The sequence below is a fragment of the Arvicola amphibius genome, chromosome X (assembly GCF_903992535.2).
Source record: "Arvicola amphibius chromosome X, mArvAmp1.2, whole genome shotgun sequence".
Lineage (NCBI taxonomy): Eukaryota > Metazoa > Chordata > Mammalia > Rodentia > Cricetidae > Arvicola > Arvicola amphibius.
In genome coordinates this window covers 94,356,629-94,376,320 of record NC_052065.1, presented here as the reverse complement: position 1 = coordinate 94,376,320, position 19,692 = coordinate 94,356,629, and the positions used below count along the sequence as shown (strand labels likewise).

At 43.9% G+C, this 19,692-nt stretch overlaps 2 protein-coding genes across 13 annotated transcripts in view; both read right to left on the bottom strand.

The window, feature by feature from the left end:
• The window catches only part of Gprasp2 (G protein-coupled receptor associated sorting protein 2), a 40,588-nt gene extending 32,655 nt beyond the window's left edge, over positions 1 to 7,933 (bottom strand). For 3 of the 7 annotated variants that reach the window (XR_006020709.1, XR_006020710.1, XR_006020711.1), the window contains exons 1-5: positions 7,455 to 7,482; positions 7,055 to 7,132; positions 6,651 to 6,782; positions 2,404 to 2,483; positions 1,817 to 1,902 (exon numbers count right to left, since the gene is read on the bottom strand). Coding sequence is in view for 2 of the 7 variants with exons in the window: in XM_042054395.1 (XP_041910329.1) it covers positions 3,983 to 6,481 (2,499 nt within the window). In the remaining 5 variants the exon portion in view is untranslated. Of the gene's footprint in view, positions 1 to 1,816; positions 1,919 to 2,403; positions 2,484 to 3,633; positions 6,783 to 7,054; positions 7,133 to 7,454; positions 7,483 to 7,922 lie in introns of those variants that run through there. The other 4 variants (XR_006020712.1, XR_006020713.1, XM_042054395.1 and 1 more) reach the window with 3 other exon arrangements.
• Gprasp1 (G protein-coupled receptor associated sorting protein 1) overlaps positions 7,486 to 19,692 on the bottom strand; it is a 73,429-nt gene continuing 61,222 nt past the window's right edge. For 2 of the 6 annotated variants that reach the window (XR_005283893.1, XR_005283892.1), the window contains 2 exons: positions 7,890 to 7,994; positions 7,691 to 7,761 (listed from right to left, as the gene is read on the bottom strand). The gene's annotated coding sequence lies outside the window, so the exon portion shown is untranslated. Of the gene's footprint in view, positions 7,527 to 7,689; positions 7,762 to 7,889; positions 7,995 to 8,112; positions 8,968 to 19,692 lie in introns of those variants that run through there. The other 4 variants (XR_005283888.1, XR_005283890.1, XR_005283891.1 and 1 more) reach the window with 4 other exon arrangements.

Genomic DNA, 19,692 nt, shown 5'->3' with positions numbered 1-19,692 from the left:
AAAAACAAAGAAACCATACAGGACATGCTTAGAGAGCCACATCTCCTAACTTTCAGGGACACAATGGGAATTGGAGACTAATTTAATCACCAGTCGTCAGTTATTTAATTAATAGTCTATATAACTGAACTTCTTTAATGATTTTAATTAACAGAAACTGGAAAATTTTCTGATTGGTGAATGCATTTACTCACTTATTCCTTGAGAATAGCACCTCCTGTATCTTGTACCCTTCTAGACAATGTCCTGAGTAGCACCTCATCTACCCTGTCATTTATAGACTTTAGAAAATTTTATTATAAACTAGTAACATTAAAGGGTTTCCATGGTTTCTTTTGAGTATTTGTAACAAATTCTTGAACATGAAATGGTTGTAGAAAGCAGGGATTAGTAGCCGAGTCAAAGAGAAGGGTTAGTAACCTGAAGATTCCCCCAAAGTGATTGTCATCTTACACTGGAGACAATCTTGTGATACTCAGTCCTTAAACGGTGGAACCTTTATTAGCTTTGCTTAGCTTGGTATTGGAAATAAATGGTAGGCCATGTACATGGTGTTTTCAGAGAACTGAAGAAAACTATTTTTTATAAAGCATGCACACATTTCATGTGAACTGAGGAACTGTTTTCATTTATTTGGTACTCAGCGGGTACGGAGGACTACTCAGAAAAGACAGGTGGTTTGTGAGTCAAGATTTCTCTGTAGCTTTGGAGCCTGTCCTGGAACTAGCTCTTGCAGACCAGGCTGGTCTCAAACTCACAGAGATCAGCCTGCCTCTGCCTCCCAAGTGCTGGTATTAAAGGCGTGCGCCACCACCGCCCAGCTATGACATGATTCCTATAGGACCCCCCAAAACAAGTATCTCATTGCAAGACAGCAAAAAAAAAGTCTCACAAAAGTCAGCAGTATGTACTTCCAAATAGGAAGGAGCTGCTGCCTGGGACTGAGAGCAGGACCTAACCTTTTAGAGGTTAAGATTAGCGAATCCCAAAGAGAAATTCTATGGAAAAAAAAAGCACCCAGATTTTCTCCCTTTCACTCTATGTCTCCTATCTTCATGCCTAGATATTGCTGGTGGCAATTTCTCTAGCCTATCCCTGGCCTGCTGGAACCCTTGAGGAAAAGGCAATTATCGTGTTCGTTCTTTTCCTCTCCACGATTTTTTCAGCTGCCCTGGGACATCTCCAGTGGCTGGATACTGCCATTAAGGAAATCAGACAGAAAGTACAGGATAAGAGCAGAGGTCACATCATTGGAAGCAGAGTAGCAGTATAATAAACACAGTTACTGTACTGTTTCCCCTCCCGGGGTTCCTAAAGCCAATTCTACCTGTAAGGTCACCAACCCCACAACACACACACACACACACACACACACACACACACACACACACACACACACACTTGGGAGGAGGGAGGGAGGGAGCCCGGAGAGGGAAATGGGGGGGGGGATACAGATACAGCAGCTTCTTGAGCTCCTGACCTGACAAACACACCTTTGATTGACTGAGGGATTATTCCATCCAATCAATACTTTCATTCTGGACACATTAAAAAAAAGGTTATCAAGCTAACACCTTGGACACCAGCTCAACCACCTTAACCTCCTGCCCCTTGTTCGACCTATTCCAATTGCCAGGTATATGCCTTTCCTTTCCTTCTCCATGAAAACAAATATACCTGTGTGTCCAGGCAAAAGACTCATCATACAACTTCCCATCAGACCAGCCAGACTACTGAGCATCTGTAGCATGGGGAACAGAATAATATCCTGTCTCTGGAGCTCAGCTCATTACCAGAAGAATCTGAACCTCCTTACCTTGAAGACAATTGGAGGGCTAGCTGGATTAGTGGTCAAAGCTTCCAGTCTGAAGCCAGGGGTCTTGCTCTCTAAGAGTGCTTGGTCTAAAAAAAAGGATCCCTGAGGAGTTGGATCATGAGACGATTCTTTAGCAGTAATTTATATAATGTCCAATAATATGGATATCATTAAATGTTCCAAAGTATTGCATGTAAGATGGTAATCACCTTTTCTATAATTCTATAATATTAGCCTATCCTTTGATTCCCTGTGCATATGAAGTTTGATATGTACTATTTATATCTATACCCTTTGACTCTTTTTGATCTTAGCACCTGTTCACCGTCTTGGTAAAATTTGTGCACCATGCTCCCATTTTATTAACACAAGTTGCAATTTTATCTCTGAAAATTTATGGCATTTTCTGGACAAAGAAAATAAATATTTTTTTCTGTCTAACAATAACAAAATATTTTCTATTTCCCACAATTTGGAATCTGTCTCCAAACCGAATTTCCTCTTGACTTGTGAAATACTCCTGGATGAAGGCCTGCTGCGGTCTGTGGCTTTTGTGTCATGGCGAAATCCCCAGAACATAAACTTACCATTGTAATCAATGTAAAGTGTACAAGTCAGTGACATAAGCGACCACCACCACTGTCTAGCTGCAGAACTTTGCTGCCACCTAAAAAGGAAATGTCATGATTGTTTGAGTGTCATAATTACACGAGAAATTTCATTTATTGTAGCATCAACAGCCCAATACAAACTTAGTAATCTTGGTTCTGAAGTCTCGTTCATTTACAGCTTTTCTAAATCACTTTATCACTAAACTTTTTCATAACGCTTTAGGTTAATGATTTATACAAACATACCCTTTTCCCAGCATGCCCATCTACAACTAGATTCACTGGATGGGAACATATTAACTTTCGTATGTTTTGCTAAATTTTGTGTTTCTTAAATGCCTGTCTCTAAGAATTTAGCTTTGCATATTTTAATCCAGATAAGGGCTATATGAAGCTGTTATAGTCACAATGAACTCAGCCATTTTATTTATACATACATTTTAAACAGTTTTTCAAATATGATGCCAAATTCTTCTCTAGATTGCTATATATATAGAATTACTAATGTTGTTTCATGTCAATAAATCAATCCATAGTTATTTCAATAGTACCTTCCTTGAACTATCATCATACAAGAAATATTACTTCTGAGCCCATTTAATTAGAAACAGTGGTTCTCAACCTTCCTAATGCTGTGACCCTTTAATATACTTCCTCATGTTTTGGTGACCTCCAACCATAGTTATTTCTGTTGCTACTTCACAATAATAATTTTGCTATTTTTATGAATTGTAAGTATTTTTTGGCTACAGAGGTTTGTCGAAGGAGTCGCAACCCACAGATTGAGAATCACTGAATTTGTCTTTTTCATTCACCCTTTAGGTACTGTTGAAGCAAAATCTAAACTATGAATTGTTAATTTCAGTTTGGTTTATGCAGTTCCTCAACACTTACCTTGCCTAATTTCCCACCTGTATGTACTTTGTACTCCTCTCAATTATTTCACTCATGTTATTGGAACATATTTCCCTAACACAAACTTTGCTTCACATCACTATGGCTCATTTCCAAGATGCTTACTGTTCAGGGACTATCTAGGTCCCAGTTCTTGGAAGCATTTCTTGAGTACCAAAGTTCACAGTAATCTCCCTTCCTAAAACAGGATTTTCTAGTAAGCATGTGCTTGTTCTAATACTAATCATATCTATATTTTGAATGTGTATAATAGATCTGCACCTGGCTTTTAAAGTGAAGAAGGGTCATTTATGCCAATTTCAACATTGAACTTTATTGAAAACACAGACTCAAGCAGAGAACCACATGTTTAAACAACAAAGAGCAGGATAGCTTACTCATATGACTTGGTTCACTGGGAGCTCAACTCTAAAATATATCACAATCTGAACAGTAAGACAAATATCAACAAATATGTTTTCGGTTCTGATATATTTTGGCATTCACAAATGATCCAGCTCACAACAAAGGTTTGACTAGTTAACAATAGCATTAAAGATCTAAGTTACAGCACAGAACCAGACTGTGAACACCAAAGCACTATTTGGGGCTCTTTGGGAACATAAGGCTGATCAGTGGCAGGTGGGTAAACACACTGAATTTACTGTCCCTCCTCAGGGTCATCGTCATAGTCTACTTGGATTTGCAGCCGTTTAGCTAGCTCTTCAAACTCGTGGAATGCAGAAACAAGTGGTTCAAGACAGAAATCTTCATCAATTAAAGACATTGCTCCACTTTTTACAATATTACTGATAGTCTGAAACATTTTAATAATAATCTGAATGTTATCATTCGTTTCCTCTACGTTAAAGAGACCCACAAATATGGACAAAGCATTGGCACTGAATAGTTTTTTTGCCACCATTGGATTGCCAGACAAGTTCAACAGCATTTTTAGAACATGAAACTTGGTTCTTTCATTGCCTGTGCTTAATAAGGTGAGAAACCCAGACATGTAATTGGCAATCAGTGTGTGATAATCAGTAGTTATAGTGAGGTGTCTAAGCATCCTCATTCCAGTGAGCTGCTCAACGGAATTCAAATCATGTGCAAGGGTTTCCTCACACACTTGGCATATAAAGGTCTCAATCATGTTTAGATTTGGATAAGGTGGAGCCATGTGGATCATATCTTCCAAAAAATTAGTCCTAACTCGGGAGGAAGGATAATTCATCAGGGTTTCAATCAGTGAGACAACACCAGAATCTCGAATGAAATCACGGGTAAACTGAGAAGCAGTTCTCATACCCATTGCAATTTTAGAGATTTCATGGATAAAAGGATCAGTAATTTTATCCATTAGCAAAAGAAGCTCCTCGAACTCTGCAGAGCCAATTTTAAGCTCGCACTGTATGCAGCTGCAAGACCAATTCTCAGGGTCTGCACTTTCCTTGGCCTTAAGGTGCTCTCGAATCTCCTGGACTGATCGGTAAGAGGGATCATACTGAAATGGGAACTCAGGTTCAGGCAGATCAGGCGGAAGGCCAGATTCCTGCTCTTCCCCTTCTGCACCAGGTTCCTCATCCTTGGCTTTTGCCTCAGTATCGTCAGAATCCCCTTCAAATATTCTAAAGGGGAATTCAAAAGGGAAGCCAAGCCCATGGTAAAGAACAGGTTTGAATTCAAAAGTAACCTCATCCCAGGTTTTGGGCCTGGATGATTCATCAATGTCTTCAGTTGCATCTCTGAACCTGCTCTTATCCCTGTACACAGGGGAAGGATTTAGGTCAAAGCAGGCCTCATCTCTATCCCAGAACCAGGCCCCAAATATGGCATCTTCTTCAGACTCAGGCCTGACCTCATCTCTGGCCGCAGCCCCCAAAGTGGGCTTTTCTTCATTCCAAAACAAAGCTCCACCAATGGCTCCCTCTTCAGCCCCTGGTTCAGATTCACAGACTGCTGAAGCTCCAGCCTCCAAACTAGTCTCTTGTTCTCCCCAGAACCAGGATCCAATAATGACTTCCTCCTCAAAGCTGGATTCCTGTTTGACCCTGTCACTGGTTTTAACATCATTTTGGTTACTGTTTTTCAAGATGTTATTAGGCTCTGCCTTGTCTCTGCGCCTGAACCTACTAGCTTCTTCCCCAGGCAAAAACCAGGACTCTTTGTAGAACTCATCTTCAGATTCCGATTCAAAATAGTTCTCTCTCTTTGCCCTGACCTTAGGTCGCACATTTGCCTCTTCACTGGGCCTAAACAAGTCATTGGTATTTTCTCCAGCCCAAAGGCAGAATGGGTTGCCTGCCTCATCCTCAGACCCAGACCAAGAATCTTGTTTGGATCTGGGCCCGGACCTGGCATCAGTCTGATGTTTAGCCCTGTGCCTGGACCTAGTATTTGCCTCCTCCCTGGGCCCTGATCTGATACTGGTCTCCTCTCCAGTCCAGATAGAAGACATTGTAGAGTTTTCATCTGCTGACCAAAACCCAGACTCATTAGAGGTCTCCTCCCTCACTCTAGGCCTGGGATAACACCAAGAACCCGTATTAGTCTCCTCTCCAGGTCTAAACCAGGGCTGGAGTCCAGCCTGACCCTGGGCCCCAGGAAACGTTTCCTCATTCATATTGACCAGTTCTCTATCCATAGATAGACTCTTGGATTTAGGAACTGATGTAGACGCAGCACTGACCAGGGGCCACGTGACAGCATTAGGTAAGGGTGCTCTCTCAGCCTGTGGCATTGCCTCAGCCCCAAACTCACTCTGGGCCCATGCCTGGGCATCATCCTTAGGCCGTGCTCTGGGGATTGGCTTGGCTTCAGTCTTAGGGCGAGCACCACCTACTGCCCTGCCATCGGTTTTGGGCCTGGCACCAGGCATTACCTGGGCCTCAGATCTAGGCCTTGCTCTAGTCATTGCCTGGCCATTATTTTTAGGTCTTGTTCCAGACACTGACTGGGTATCAGATTTAGGCCTTGCCCGAGATGAAGATTTACTTCCAGTTTTGCGCCTTGCCCCACTTGTGGCTGGAGCCTGGGGCCTGACTTTGGGTCTGACCACCATAGGGGCTTCACTTTCTCGATCGGCCCCACCCATAACCTCTTCCTGAGGCTTCTTATCAGATTTGGCCTTAGAACCAGTCTCAACTTCTGCCCCAGTCATGGTACAAATTACAGAGAAGGCTCAATTAAGGATGCCTACCAAAGCCTCAGTCTCAACAAGAGATTTGTCACAATACTGTATCTTCTTCACACTCTGATCTTTTGATGATCCAAGAGATATAGTGAGTAGCAGTGGTAAACCACCAATCTGGCACCAATAAGATTCCTACCCAAGAACAATCTCAGTCAATAACACAGATACAGTGCAGAAGAGGCGAAACCAAGCCGGAGGAAGATGGACAGGTCCTAGGTGCACTGGTCAGCAGCAAGCACAGAATCACCAAGCAGCCACTGTAGGTGATCTAGGAAGAGAAAAAAGAGCAAGTCAGTCCTATACAGTTCTCTTGCCTCCTGTAAAAACTTACACAGAGACACTGGTGAATGATGGTGAGTGGAACAGCTCAGCTAGGAGAAAACCTCTATGTTCCTCTTGCCTGCTGGAACACAGGTGCAGGGTTGAGGAGACAGTGCACAAGCTAGAAATGAAGACAGAGGGGAGCCCCACATGTCTCAGTGGTCAGTCTTGTCGATCTCTACTACCCCCATCTAAACGTGAACCCTCTCCCATACCCACCTTCACCGATGTGGTGCAATTCCCTCCTCTGTTCTATGTCCAGGTGGTGTTAAGATCAACAGCTGACAGCAGGGAGTCCTACAAATGCATAAAAGAAAATGGAGGCTCGGTGCCTGCTACGTGGGCACACATCTCCGAGCCCAATCCAACAACAAAACCATGCCTGCTTTCTGCCTAAAGTTCCTGTTCCCTGGTCCCAGCTCGCATGTCTCGTCCTGTGGATCATAGTCTAATTCACATCTACCTCAACATTCCTAGTAGCTCTGAAAGGAAATAAAGGATGCTGTGGCAGTGAGCAAATTTAGAGTCCACTAAAGACATCATGCATCCTCTTAGGTTACAGCAGTCTGCATCTGCCTCCTCAGTTCCTGGGTCCTAACTGCTCCCCACTCTCACCAACCTCCAGAGATCCGAGACAGTCTCCTCGACGACTGTTTTCTTTCTTACAGAGCTGACAAGACTTAAAGCAGGCCTGCAGACAAAGAGATAAAAATGTAAGACAATCAGGAGATGACGGCAGCAGCTGTGGGCAGATTTAGGGTCCACTAAAGACATCATGCACCCTCTTGGGTAACAGCAGTCTGCATCTGCCTCCTCAGTACCTGGATCCTCTACTGGCCCCCACTCTCACCAACCTCCAGAGATCCGAGACAGTCTCCTTGATGACTGTTTTCTTTCTTACAGAACTGATCAGACTTAAAGCAGGCCTGTGAACAAAGAGGAAAATGTAAGACTATCAGGAGATGATGGCTGCAGCTGTGGGCAGATTTAGGGGACAGTAAAGACATCATGCACCCTCTTGGGTAACAGCAGTCTGCATCTGCCTCCTCAGTACCTGGCTCCTCTACTGCCCACGATTCTCACCAACCTCCAGAGATCTTGAGATGCTCTCTTCAATGCTTTTCTCTTTCTTGCAGAGCTGACCAGACTTAAAGCAGGCCTATGGACAAAGAGATAAAAATGTAAGACTATCAGGAAACGACGGCTGCAGCTGTGGGCAGATTTAGGGGACAGTAAAGACATCATGCACCGTCTTGGGTTATAGCAGTCTGCAGTACCTGGCTCCTCTACTGCCCACAATTCTCACCAACCTCCAGAGATCTCGAGACAGTCTTTTTGATGCCTTTTTTCTTTCTCGCAGAACTGATCAGACTTAAAGCAGGCCTGTGAACAAAGAGATGAAAACGCTAGGCAATTGGGAAATGATGGCAGCAGTTGATCTTCTTGAGAAGAACACCACAAAGGATAAGACTGTGTGTCTTTCAGCATTTAGGGTCCTACTGCTGGAACATTCTAGTTTTATTTTGCCTGGCTGCAGGATTCCTGAGATAACACCTACTTCCTGATGTCATACTTATTAGTCCTGCCATTCTCAAGATTCACCACTAGGTGGCCACATTTCCTCTTCTTGCGCAGCAAAAAATGGGGGAAGGGCGCAGCACATTCTAGAAAGCAGGTTCTGAAGTGGTCCTTGGATTTATGACTCCGTCATCATCCCCAAACCATCTTTTCAGACCCCAAATTTGGGAGGGAGGGGAAGGGCATTGGGGAAAGTACCTGAAAGGCTGTGAGAAATGAGATTAGGAGACACTAATGGATACCCCACCTGTCTGATCTGTCACCCCCACCATTTTCGCATCGCCACTCACAGTCTGGTGCCCACTCCCATTGCCACACACCTCCAGAAATCCAGGTCATTTTCCTGTTCCTCCTTCCTTAAGCCTCTGGTCTACAGATGCTCACTGTGGCCTGTCAGAACACGCCAGACCTACCGCGCAGACAGGAGACTTTGCCATCAAGCAGGAGCCTGTGGAAGGGACAGCACCCAGGGCGCAGGGTACAAGGGTCCCTCTCCGGAAACAGATCAGCGCCCTGGTAGCCTAGGCAACTCACCACCCCCACCAGCTGAGCTGGCCCCAGAGATGGACACCCGCCCCGCACCCTAGGGCTCCCAGCGATTCCCCCTCCCCTCCCCCCCCATACACACACAACTCCCGCACCGCCATTTTTCCCGCCGTTGCCTACCGCACAACATTTTCAGGGCCTATTCTGACACCTGAAGGGAGACTGCCAGGCTTTCTACCCCGCCAGCCCCCAGACCATCACAGCCAGCCGCTCCAGCCGCCCCCTTGATCCTCAGCCCGAGCGGGGTTCCCGCTTCCTCCTCCCGCCTAGGATCTCCGGGAACCGCGCACCACTCCGGGGAGCCCCCGCGACCCGCTCGCCCCCACTGCACTGTCAGGGCCGGGCGATGGTCCGCAGAGCGCGGCCGCCCCGAGCCCTCGACACACCCCCACTTGCCTGGCCAGGCGCACGGCCCAGGTCTGCGGGCTCCCCCGCGTCTCCCGTCTGCTCTCGGCTGTGCTCCGTCCTTCGCAGCTCCTCTCTCTGGGATCTCGGCGCTTTGCGCGCGAGTGGAATGGCAGAGACGCGTCCCGCCTCCAAGCCTCTGCAGCAAACGGGCAGGGGCTGTTGCGCAGAATGCGGCAGGCACAGCTCGCCTCGAGGGTGTCGGGAAGGGGGCGGAGGGATATGGCGCACAGGCTCGACGCCCCCTCACGGGCCCACTGTAGTTCCGACTCCGAGAGGGCGGGGCCGCACGCAGCCCCGCACCCCTGGGGAGGGGGTGGGTCACACAGTGAGCTCCTGCAGCCCCCTGCTCACCCTAACCAGAGACCACCACCACTTTTCTGGTGCCACTCCAGGGTGGGGGATGCCCGAGAGCTAGGGTCTATGAGGGCTTTGGGGAGGGGGGGACTACATGGAGGAGGGTGTCTGGAGTTGGGGAGCAGGAGGGAGCAGCGGAGGGATACTGAGTGGGCCCCTAGGTACATCTGCACTTCAAAACGAGGCTGGACATTGCCTGCCCCTCCCTGCTTCCCCCTCTACCCACTCATATGACGCCAGTGGAAGTGGGAGGGGGGCTCAGTACTGCAGCCTAAGAGGGGACAGGTGACCTAGCAACAGACAGCCAGTAGGTTGTTGGTTCTCCCATGTTTTTTCTCACTGGTTCATGCAACCATGAAGAGGAGGAGGGCTCTTCTGTCTCTAAGGGATCTGAAGTGGGGGCTTCTGTTACATAACCCCCAACTACCCCTATTCCAAAGGGGAGACAGAGGCAAAGAGGGAAAGATGGAGGGAGAGAGGGAAAGAGGGAGAGGAAGGGAGAGAGAGAGAGAGAGAGAGAGAGAGAGAGAGAGAGAGAGAGAGAGAGAGAGAGAGAGAGAGAGAGAGAGAGAGAGATTTTCTCATTCTAAGTAGAAATACCCTGGGGTTATTTATTGACTATTGCCCTTTCCCTGTCAATATTTGCAGGGTGTCTTAGAGTCCTGCCTCTCAGCTCTTCCACAGCCAAATGTTGGGACACAGTTTGGGCCTGGTCAGTTTCCTTGCCAATGGTGCTCTGAAATCTTCTCTTGCCAAACATGTTCAAGCTCTCATATTTGCCAGTGTGTAAACGCAGGAGGAATTAACTAGCTTCGATGTTAGCCATGTCTAACTGCCTAGGTTCACGGTAAATCTCAGGGAAAGGACCCTCCAGGCATCTTTTCTCTTAAGACCCGCACTTGACTGATTTTGAATCTTTCATTTTGCTCTATCCACAGAATTCCCTCTCCTTTTCATCCTCTCTTTTCTGTGCTTGTTTGTAGGAAAAACAACAGTTGCATTAAGCACACACTGAAGCCCTTGGGCTTGCCCACTTAGAAATTCATTTAAGCACCTACCCAGTGTTTAGCAAAATAACAACCCATACCCAGTCCATTCCTGTGAATATGTGTTATTTGGCCAAGGAAAACTGAAGTTGCAGGTGTACCTATGGTTCTTAATCGTGGAATTTAACACACAGTTATGCTGGATTATTCTATCCAATATAACTGCAAGAGTACTTAGGTGTGGCATAAGCTTCTGTGTTCGAAGAAAGCAGCATGGGGGAAGAAAAGCTGGAAAGTCCATTGTCGGCTTTGAAGATGGGAGTATGGTAGCCATAGGATGTAATCTGTCAGCAGAAGCTGGGCAGAAAACCATAGAAGATTCTCCCATAGTGATGGTAACAGGAGAGGAACCCTCAGAACATCTTTGCATTACTCTCACCTTTTAAATATAATTTATAACCTCCATAACTGTAAAATAATAAATGTGCCTTATCTTAAGCTACTACATTCATAACACAGGTGCATCTGTCTAGTCCCTGTTCCACCTCTCTGTGTTCAAGACATCCTGGTTGGGAAATTTTTTCTAAAATATGTTTCTGTGCATAGCAAACGTTTTCTTGCCAACATTCCCCCACTGTTTGTACATATGTACATAGTACATATACTCTGTACCTAGTATTCAGTATTTTAAGCCTTTTTAACGAATAATTTCTCATTTTATGTGCATAGCTGTTTGGTGTGTAAGTGTGTCCGCAGCACATGCTTGCTTTGTACCTGCGGAGGTCAGGAACATGGGGTCCCTTGTAACTCGAGTTACAGATGTTTGTGTGTCAATATCTGGATAGTGAGAATAAAACTCAGGTCTTCTTTAAGGATAATAAGTGCTCTTAACAGCTGAGAAATCTTGAACCCCTTGTATTCAGTATTTTAAGCAACCCAAAGCAGATGAAGTTATATTGGGGCAAGCACAAGCATTATATGGAAATTCCTTGGTGTTTTGTGCAAGTGACTTGAGTTCCCACAGATCTGAGGGGGTTCTGGGACCCCTCTGCCATGGATACTGAGGGAGTCCTGTAATTTGTTACGGCAATATTAAGAAACTCCTTTCCCATCCTGACTCACTACGCTCACTACCGTTTGCTATGTTTCCGTCTCTAGGAAAATCTGGTTTGCAATCATTTCTCAACACTGCTGCTACCCTTACCTCTTCTCTCTCTTTTTACTAAGGAAGAAATATTTTTGTGATGGTCCTTGAAGCTCAACTTAGAGACTGCTATCTTTTTTTTCTTTTTGCAAACAATTACTAATATGAAAGGAGAAACCTGCTTTCATCATGAAGTTTTCTGTATTTCCATATCAGTTTTTTTTTGTGAACAGATATTTGACTCACATTGTTTATATGTTAAGAAAAAAGTAACCCCCAAAGAACCCAGACTGTTGCCAAGGCTAGTTGTTGCTCTCCACAAACTGATGGGAAGGCCCTGTTGCTGAAGACAATATCTCCACTGCTCATTGACTGTTGGAGAAGTTGAGCTGGTGCCTACATAGAGCCTTCACCCATACAGACTAGTGTTTGTGCTACTGAAGGTACTCTGCATGCTGCTAAAAGAGAAAGGTATACAAGCTCTTCATTCTGCAAAGCTGCCCTGTTTCTAAGATGCACTAAGGGAGATAGTGGCGCAAACCTTGCGGGAGTAACCAGTCAGTATCTGATTGGATTTAAGTCCTACTCCAGGAGATGGAATTCATACCTGAAACTGCTTGGTTGTCAAGAGTCTGAGACTAGATAGGCCAGGGCCCTAGTGTAAAACCAAATACTATTACTGTTCTGCTAAGGGAAGGTTTGAGTAAAATGACTGCTAATGACATTCTGCTGTATTCATAGATTAGTGTCTTGCTCAACCAATATCAGAGAAGCTTTTTCCTGAAGCAGACAGTAACAAATACAGTGGCCCACAGCTGGACAGTGCAGAGTGAGATACTTTAGAACACTCAAGTCTTTTTTTTCTATATTTTTATTTTTTAAAAAATTACTTTTCATTTTAAATTCCGACCCCAGTTCCCCCTCCCTCCTCTTCTTCCACCCCCACCTCCTCCTTCCCATCCCCATCTGTTTCTCAGAGAGGGTAAGGCCTTCCTTGGGAAGTTAACAAGGTCTGGGACACCAACTTGAGGCAGGACCAAGCCTCCCACCCCCCAATATCAGAGCTGAGCAAGGTATCCCTCCATAGAGAATGGGCTCCAAAAAGCCAGTTCATGCACCTGGGATAAGTCTTGGAGAGACTGCCAGGGCTCCCTCAACAGATCAGGCCACACAACTGTCACCCACATTAAAAGGGTCTGGTTCGGTCCTATTCAGGTTCCCCAGCTGTCAGTCCATAGTCCATGAGCTCCCACTAGCTTGGGTCGGCTGTCTGCTGGATCTGTGGTTTTCCCCATCATGCTCTTGACCACCCTGCTTTGTTCATGTGATCCATCCTCCCTCTCTTCAAGTGAACTCCAGGATCTCTCAGCCCAGGGAACACTCAAGTCTTAAATGGGACAACACCATCAAATCCCTCCTCTCAAGGCTCAGGGAACCCTGCAGAAGAGGAGTTCTGTGTATATATACACATACATATATAATAAGAGAGGCTTTTTTTCCTGAAGCAGATGATAATAAATGCTGTGAGCCACAGTGACAGTGCAAAGTGAGAGACTGTGTGTGTGTGTGTGTGTGTGTGTTTAAAATAGTTACTGGTTTTATGTTTTATGGGTTTTCTGTGTGTGTCTCTGCATCTATATATGTTTGCTGCGCTTTTTCTTTGCTTCTTCTTTTCTGTTTGGTTTGTCCTATTCGGGTTTGTCCGCTTGTATCTACATTTTTAGATGCCCGTTTGTATCCTAATGAGTGAGAACAAGAAAAGGTGTGAATTGGGATGGTTTGGGGAATTGGGAGGATCTTGGAGGAATTAGGGGAGGGAAACATAATCAGAATATATCCTATCTTTTAAATCTATTTTCAATTAAAGAGGAAGGATGGAAGGAAGGAGGGAGGGACGGAGGGAAGAAGGGATGAAAGGTAGGAGTTCCTGAGACTGATTTTATATTTGGAGATATATGGATACTGTCTATTAGAGAACGACCACTTTAATTCTGCTGTTTAAATGTCCTTATCTGGGGCTGGAGAGATGACCCAGTGGTTAAAAACACATTACATTTCCAGAAGACCCATTGATCAGTTCCCAGCACCAACCTCTGTGAGCCACCTGTCGCTCCAGCTCCAGGGAATCTGACTCCCTCTTCAGGCCTCCAGGGACATGTACACATAAACAAAATGAATCTTTAAAATGGTAAGTAAATGGTCTTCCCTTGTGTACTTTTCTTTTTCTCCACAGTATAATCTCATTGGTGAATAACACTTGAGAAATGAGCATCAAAGTCCTGAGAGAATTTGTATTTACTGAACTGTTCTCCTTAATGCCACAGGTGACCTAAAGCCACTGGTACCTTTCATTTCAATCCCCAATTCTGTAAGTTCAAAGGTGTTTGAAAATGATGGCAGCACCAATTCCTCTTCTAATTCGGGGGCGTGGGGGGAGCACCAGCATGTTGTTGTGATATTTACCTACGGAGGAATGCTTCTACCAAAAGCTGACAAGTTTTGCTGCCAGACTAAAAAAAACCTGTGGGAAAATGTGTTGTGAGCTTATTTAGTGACATGGGCTATGTGTGATGAGCAATTCTTGACCCAAGAACAGCTTTATTCTATGCTCTTTCTGTGCATGCCAGTGTTTTGCCTCTCCTCCTTTTCCCTTCTGGTTATCCTAGTCCTGCAGCTGCTTGCCCTTCCTCCCCTTTCAACCGGTTTCCTTTACTTTAAAACTTAGCCTTGTTCTCTCTTCAGCAAAACAAAGGCACGAATAACACTAAAGATGCTTGAAAAATTCATGGAGAAGCATATAGGTTCATGCTTACCTAAAGTCACACATAACATATATAAGTGTATATGCATACACAAACACACATACTATAGTAGTATGATGTTATACCCTTCTGACTCTTTTGGTGGACCCACCATCCAGCTCCCAAATGAATCATACATGGAGTCTTATCCTTATAAACTTCTGGTTTTTCAAGAGAAGGTTTCTCTGTAGCTTTGGAGCCTGTGCTGGAACTAGCTCTTGTAGACCAGGCTGGTCTTGAACTCACAGAGATCCATCTGTCTCTGCCTCCTGGATGCTGAGGTTAAAGACATGTGCCACCACCACCCAGCTTCTTTGGCCTCTGTTTTTCCCATTCTCTTACTTTTTAAAATCTCACTCTTACTCTGTGGATTGCTGTGGAGCTGGGTGGCTGGCCCTGATATCCTCCTTCTTGGACTGCTACTCTGAGTCCCTTTTCCCAGTTTTCTCCTATATATTCTCTCTGCCTGTCAGCCCTGCCGATCATTGCTCCTGCCTGGCTATTGGCCATTCAGCTCCGAATTACATCATCAGGTGTTTGATACAGGTAAAGGATCACAGCTTCACAGAGTTAAACAAATGCAACATGAACAAAAGTCACACACCTCAAAATAATATTCCCAACACATACTCACATGATTCATAGTTTATCTAACAAGAAACCCAACACCAACAATGAGAAACCTCCTTTAAAGTTGTTAGGGGGAATCCACAATATATGCCCCAAACACTCCAGGCTATTGCCATTGCATTTGGTTGCCTTCCTGAATTTGAAAGTAACTGTAGCGCATACCTGCTCTATGTGCCATGCACTATGGTACATTTCGCAAGTCAGAAAAGGGGCTGAAGATTGAAACACACACACACACACACACACACACACACACACACACACACAGAGAGAGAGAGAGAGAGAGACACAGGGGGCGCAAAGAATGCTCACTTTACTGTGTTCCAAGGCAGTTTATATAGGGTCTCTTTGACTAATGGCCATGCCCTAACTCTCAGCTGCAAACCCACCAGAAATCACTCCCCTGCCATCAGGAACTCCTGAGGGTCTCGTGCTCAGAGCAGCTGCAAAACAAGTTATTTACTCAGAACAGCTGCAAGCATAGAAAAACAAGTTGTTTACTTCAGTAGGCAGGACATCACAGGAAATTCAGGGTCTGGGGATCCACAATCTCCAATAGGTAACACTCAATCACTGAAGAAACCAAACACTTTGGATACAGAACTTGGAGGAATCAAGCTGGAAATGGCCTGGAAGCCTTCTTACTGAGGCTTAGCTCTCACAGAACAAGGAGATATGTAATCTGCCAAAGGAAAGACAAATTCAAGTCTTACCCAGCTATGACACCTAAAAGTACCAATGACCAGCAAAGGAAGATATCCCCAAAGGTGAAATAGTAACACTTGTACCTTGTGGGTAACGAACAGCTGTCTAATTGGATTTAAGGCCTGCTCAACAGAAGGGAATTCCTGTCTGATACTATAACTCTAATCAACTACCCTTGGCTGGTGATGCCATGAACCCTACTGGAGAGCAGACAACCACCACATTTTAAAACCAGTAAAATTTCTAAATGCATTCTAATAACACAGAGATAAGTATAACTCTTATCTCACTTATCTTCAAAGAAACCTTTTTGCAGCAGCGTCAAAACAGAGAGGCACCATCACAGAAGCATCAGTTGGTCAAAATGCAAAGAAAAAGAAGCTGTGGGGTGCTCAGCCCACACTGGTACATCTACAACCTAACCACTACATCTAAGGATGTACATTCAGGGAACATGACTGGAAAAGGTCTGGAAAGACTGTAAGAGTCAGAAGATCAAGAAGTCTGTCATGAGATTATATCTTCTAAGCAGGACAAGAAAGTTTCACCTATGTACTCTCAACAAAATATGGTAGCCTGATCAATGGCAATGCCAGCTGACATGCCAATGTGGATGGGTGAAATCTCACAAAGTCCCACGCTAAGTGAAGAGCTACAGGCAATTAATGCCTGCTGAGATAAAGAATCATTCCTCCCCAGGGATGAGCTCCCGAATTGATTATCTAATAGTAAGTGGTCAGCCCCCAAAACATATATATGTGAGCAACACTAAATTAACTAAGTGGATTGTATTTATATATGTATCTGTAACAATAATAATGAAAGAAAAATGGAGCAAATAAAAATAAAAGGACATGAAAAAGGAGAGATGATGGCTAGCAGTTAAGAGCATTGACTGTTCTTCCAGAGGACCCAGGTTCAATTCCCAGCACCCACGAGGCAACAAACAACCATCTTTAGCTCCAGTTCCAGGGTACTGAGTGCCCTTTTCTGGCCTCCACAGGCACCAGGCATGTATGTGGTACACAGATATACATACAAATAAAACGTCCATAAACATACAATAATAGAATAAAATAAAGAAGGGACATGAAGTTGGGAGAGAGAGATGTTGAGACGCCCTAAGGGGTGTTTAAGAGGAAGTGGGAGTAGATATGGTCATAATGCATTATGTACATTTATAATATTTTCAAAAAATTAAGATAAAAATTTAAATAAAAATCTTCAGCTTAAAAGAATTGAGTACATGTGTTTGAGAGAGAAAGTGGTGGGGAAGTATGAAAAGAATTAAAGGGGAGGGAGTGTGGGATAGCCTTGATCAAAACACACTGTATATTGTATTGAATTTTTAAACGATATGTAAAAACATATTGAATTTAATTTTTTAAAGGTTTATTTGTTATTTTATGTTTTCCCTGTATGTTTATATGTGCAGTGGGTATGTACCTGATCTGAGAGGACACAAGAAGAGGATTTTGCATCCCTTGATACTGGAGTTATGGGTGGTTGTGAGCCATCATATGGTTTCTGAGAAAAGAACCTCAGTCCTCTGTGAAAGCAGAAAGTGTTCTTAAATGCTGATCCATCTCTCCAGTCCAATATTTCAAATTTGTAAATTAATAAGTTACTTTTTATTCCCTTTCATGTTTTACTAACTTAATTATATTCTTTAGATTATTGTGTAATCTTTTTTGTCCCCGTGTTTACCTATTTTCTCCTCCTCTGACATAATTTAGCAATGATTTTGTTATTTTTCTTAAGCCAAATTTTCATTTCTCACTCCTCTTTGTATTTTTACATTATATTTAACATGTACTGTGTATGTGTGCTCACGCACGTGTCAACAGAGAGTGCCATGTTGAGCCTGTGGATGCCATTTGAGAACTAAATGGTTGAGAACCAGCACTCTGTAACAAAAGCACTGGAATCTTGCATTAGTGAAAGTGAGGAAGTTTTATTTTCTGACTTTGCAAAGTTAGACATTGTTTATATTGCTGTGAAGAGACACTATGACCATGGCAATTACTATAAAGAAAAACACTCAATTGAGGCTGTTAAAAAATGTTTAATTGGCTGGCTTTGGTGATGCACATCTTTAATTGCAAAACTTGGGAGGTAGAGGCAGGCATATTTCTGTGAGTCTGTGAGTTTGAGGCTAGCCTGGTCTACAGAATGAGTTTCAGGATATCTAGGGCTGTCACACAGGAAAGTCCTGTCTCAAAAAAATAAATTAAGGTTATATTTGCTGCAATATATGTGATTCAACTCTGGTTTACAATATGCGCTATATAGTGATAAAAACTTAAGGTTATAAAGGTTTATTCAGATTAACAATAGCATAGCAAGGAAAAGAAACCTGAAGCATTTTTCTTTTGGATATATATATATATATATATATATATATATATATATATATATATATGTAGTAGGAGTGGGGGGCTGCATTCCCGCATGGCTCCCGCACTGCTAGCTTTACCCAAAATAATTACACGGAAACTGTATTCTTTTAAATACTGCTTGGCCCATTAGTTTCAGCCTCTTATTGGCTAATTCTCTCATCTTGCTTTAACCCATATTTAGTATCTGTGTAGAACCACGAGGTGGTGGCTTACCAGGAAAGATCCTAACCTGCGTCTGTCTCAGGTCGGAGAATCACGGCGACTGCCTCACTGCCTTCTTCCCAGCATTCTGTTCTGTTTACTCCACCTGCCTAATTTTCTGTCCTATCAAAGGGCCAAGGCAGTTTCTTTATTAACCTATGAAAGTAACACATAGACAGATGACCCTCCTCCATTATATTGGTACACTAAGACTTCAAAAGCTCAGAGTTTTAACATTAATCATTGGAATTCTCATAAACTACTGATATGGTAAACACTATTATTATCATAGCCACAAGCTCAAGATTTTAAATTTCTTTGGTTATTTTCTATAGACTTAAAAGTGCTTGTATAGACTTGAAGTGCTTCCTAATGTGCTAAAAACATTTGTCTAATCTATATAATCCAGTCTTCTGGATAGAGAAAAGAATGTTAATGATTTTAATCAAAATCATTTTGGGGGTTCCCAAGCTTTTACTATAACTCAAGGCATGAGTCTTCTGCCTTTCTTTACAATGTGGATTTCAGTACAGATTACAAAACAGTAATAATGCTAACATATCCAAAACATTTGCCTCTTTTTATAAATTAAAAAAAAATCTTGTAAAGTTCAGGGAATCAACTTGGATCCACCTCTCTCACAGGTCAAATAGACTCCAGATAAGTACTGTCAATCAACAGCATGTTCTCCACCTGCCTATTCCTGATGGCGGAATCACCTCCCCTTTCCCTGGTCGTGGGACTCTCCTCTCCCAAGTACTAGGACCATAGCGCTCTCTCTCTCTCTCTCTCTCTGTCTCTCTCTCTCTCTCTCTCTCTCTCTCTCTCTCTCTCTCTCTCTCTCTGTGTGTGTGTGTGTGAAGTTTCAAATCCAGAATAAATGGCTGAGCTGCCTACTTAACATATGGACTTGGCCACCCATTCCTTCCAGCATCCCTCACCTCCCTACCTGTTACAGGATATGGCTGGCATACCGCACCCCCTACCATAAACTCTCCAGTACGGGGGCTGGACTGACATTTCCACAGAGGAGCTTCCCTATATAATCCACACATTTTGGTTGCCCACCCCATTTAGTGTCCTTGGCCCACTGGCAGTTGCACCT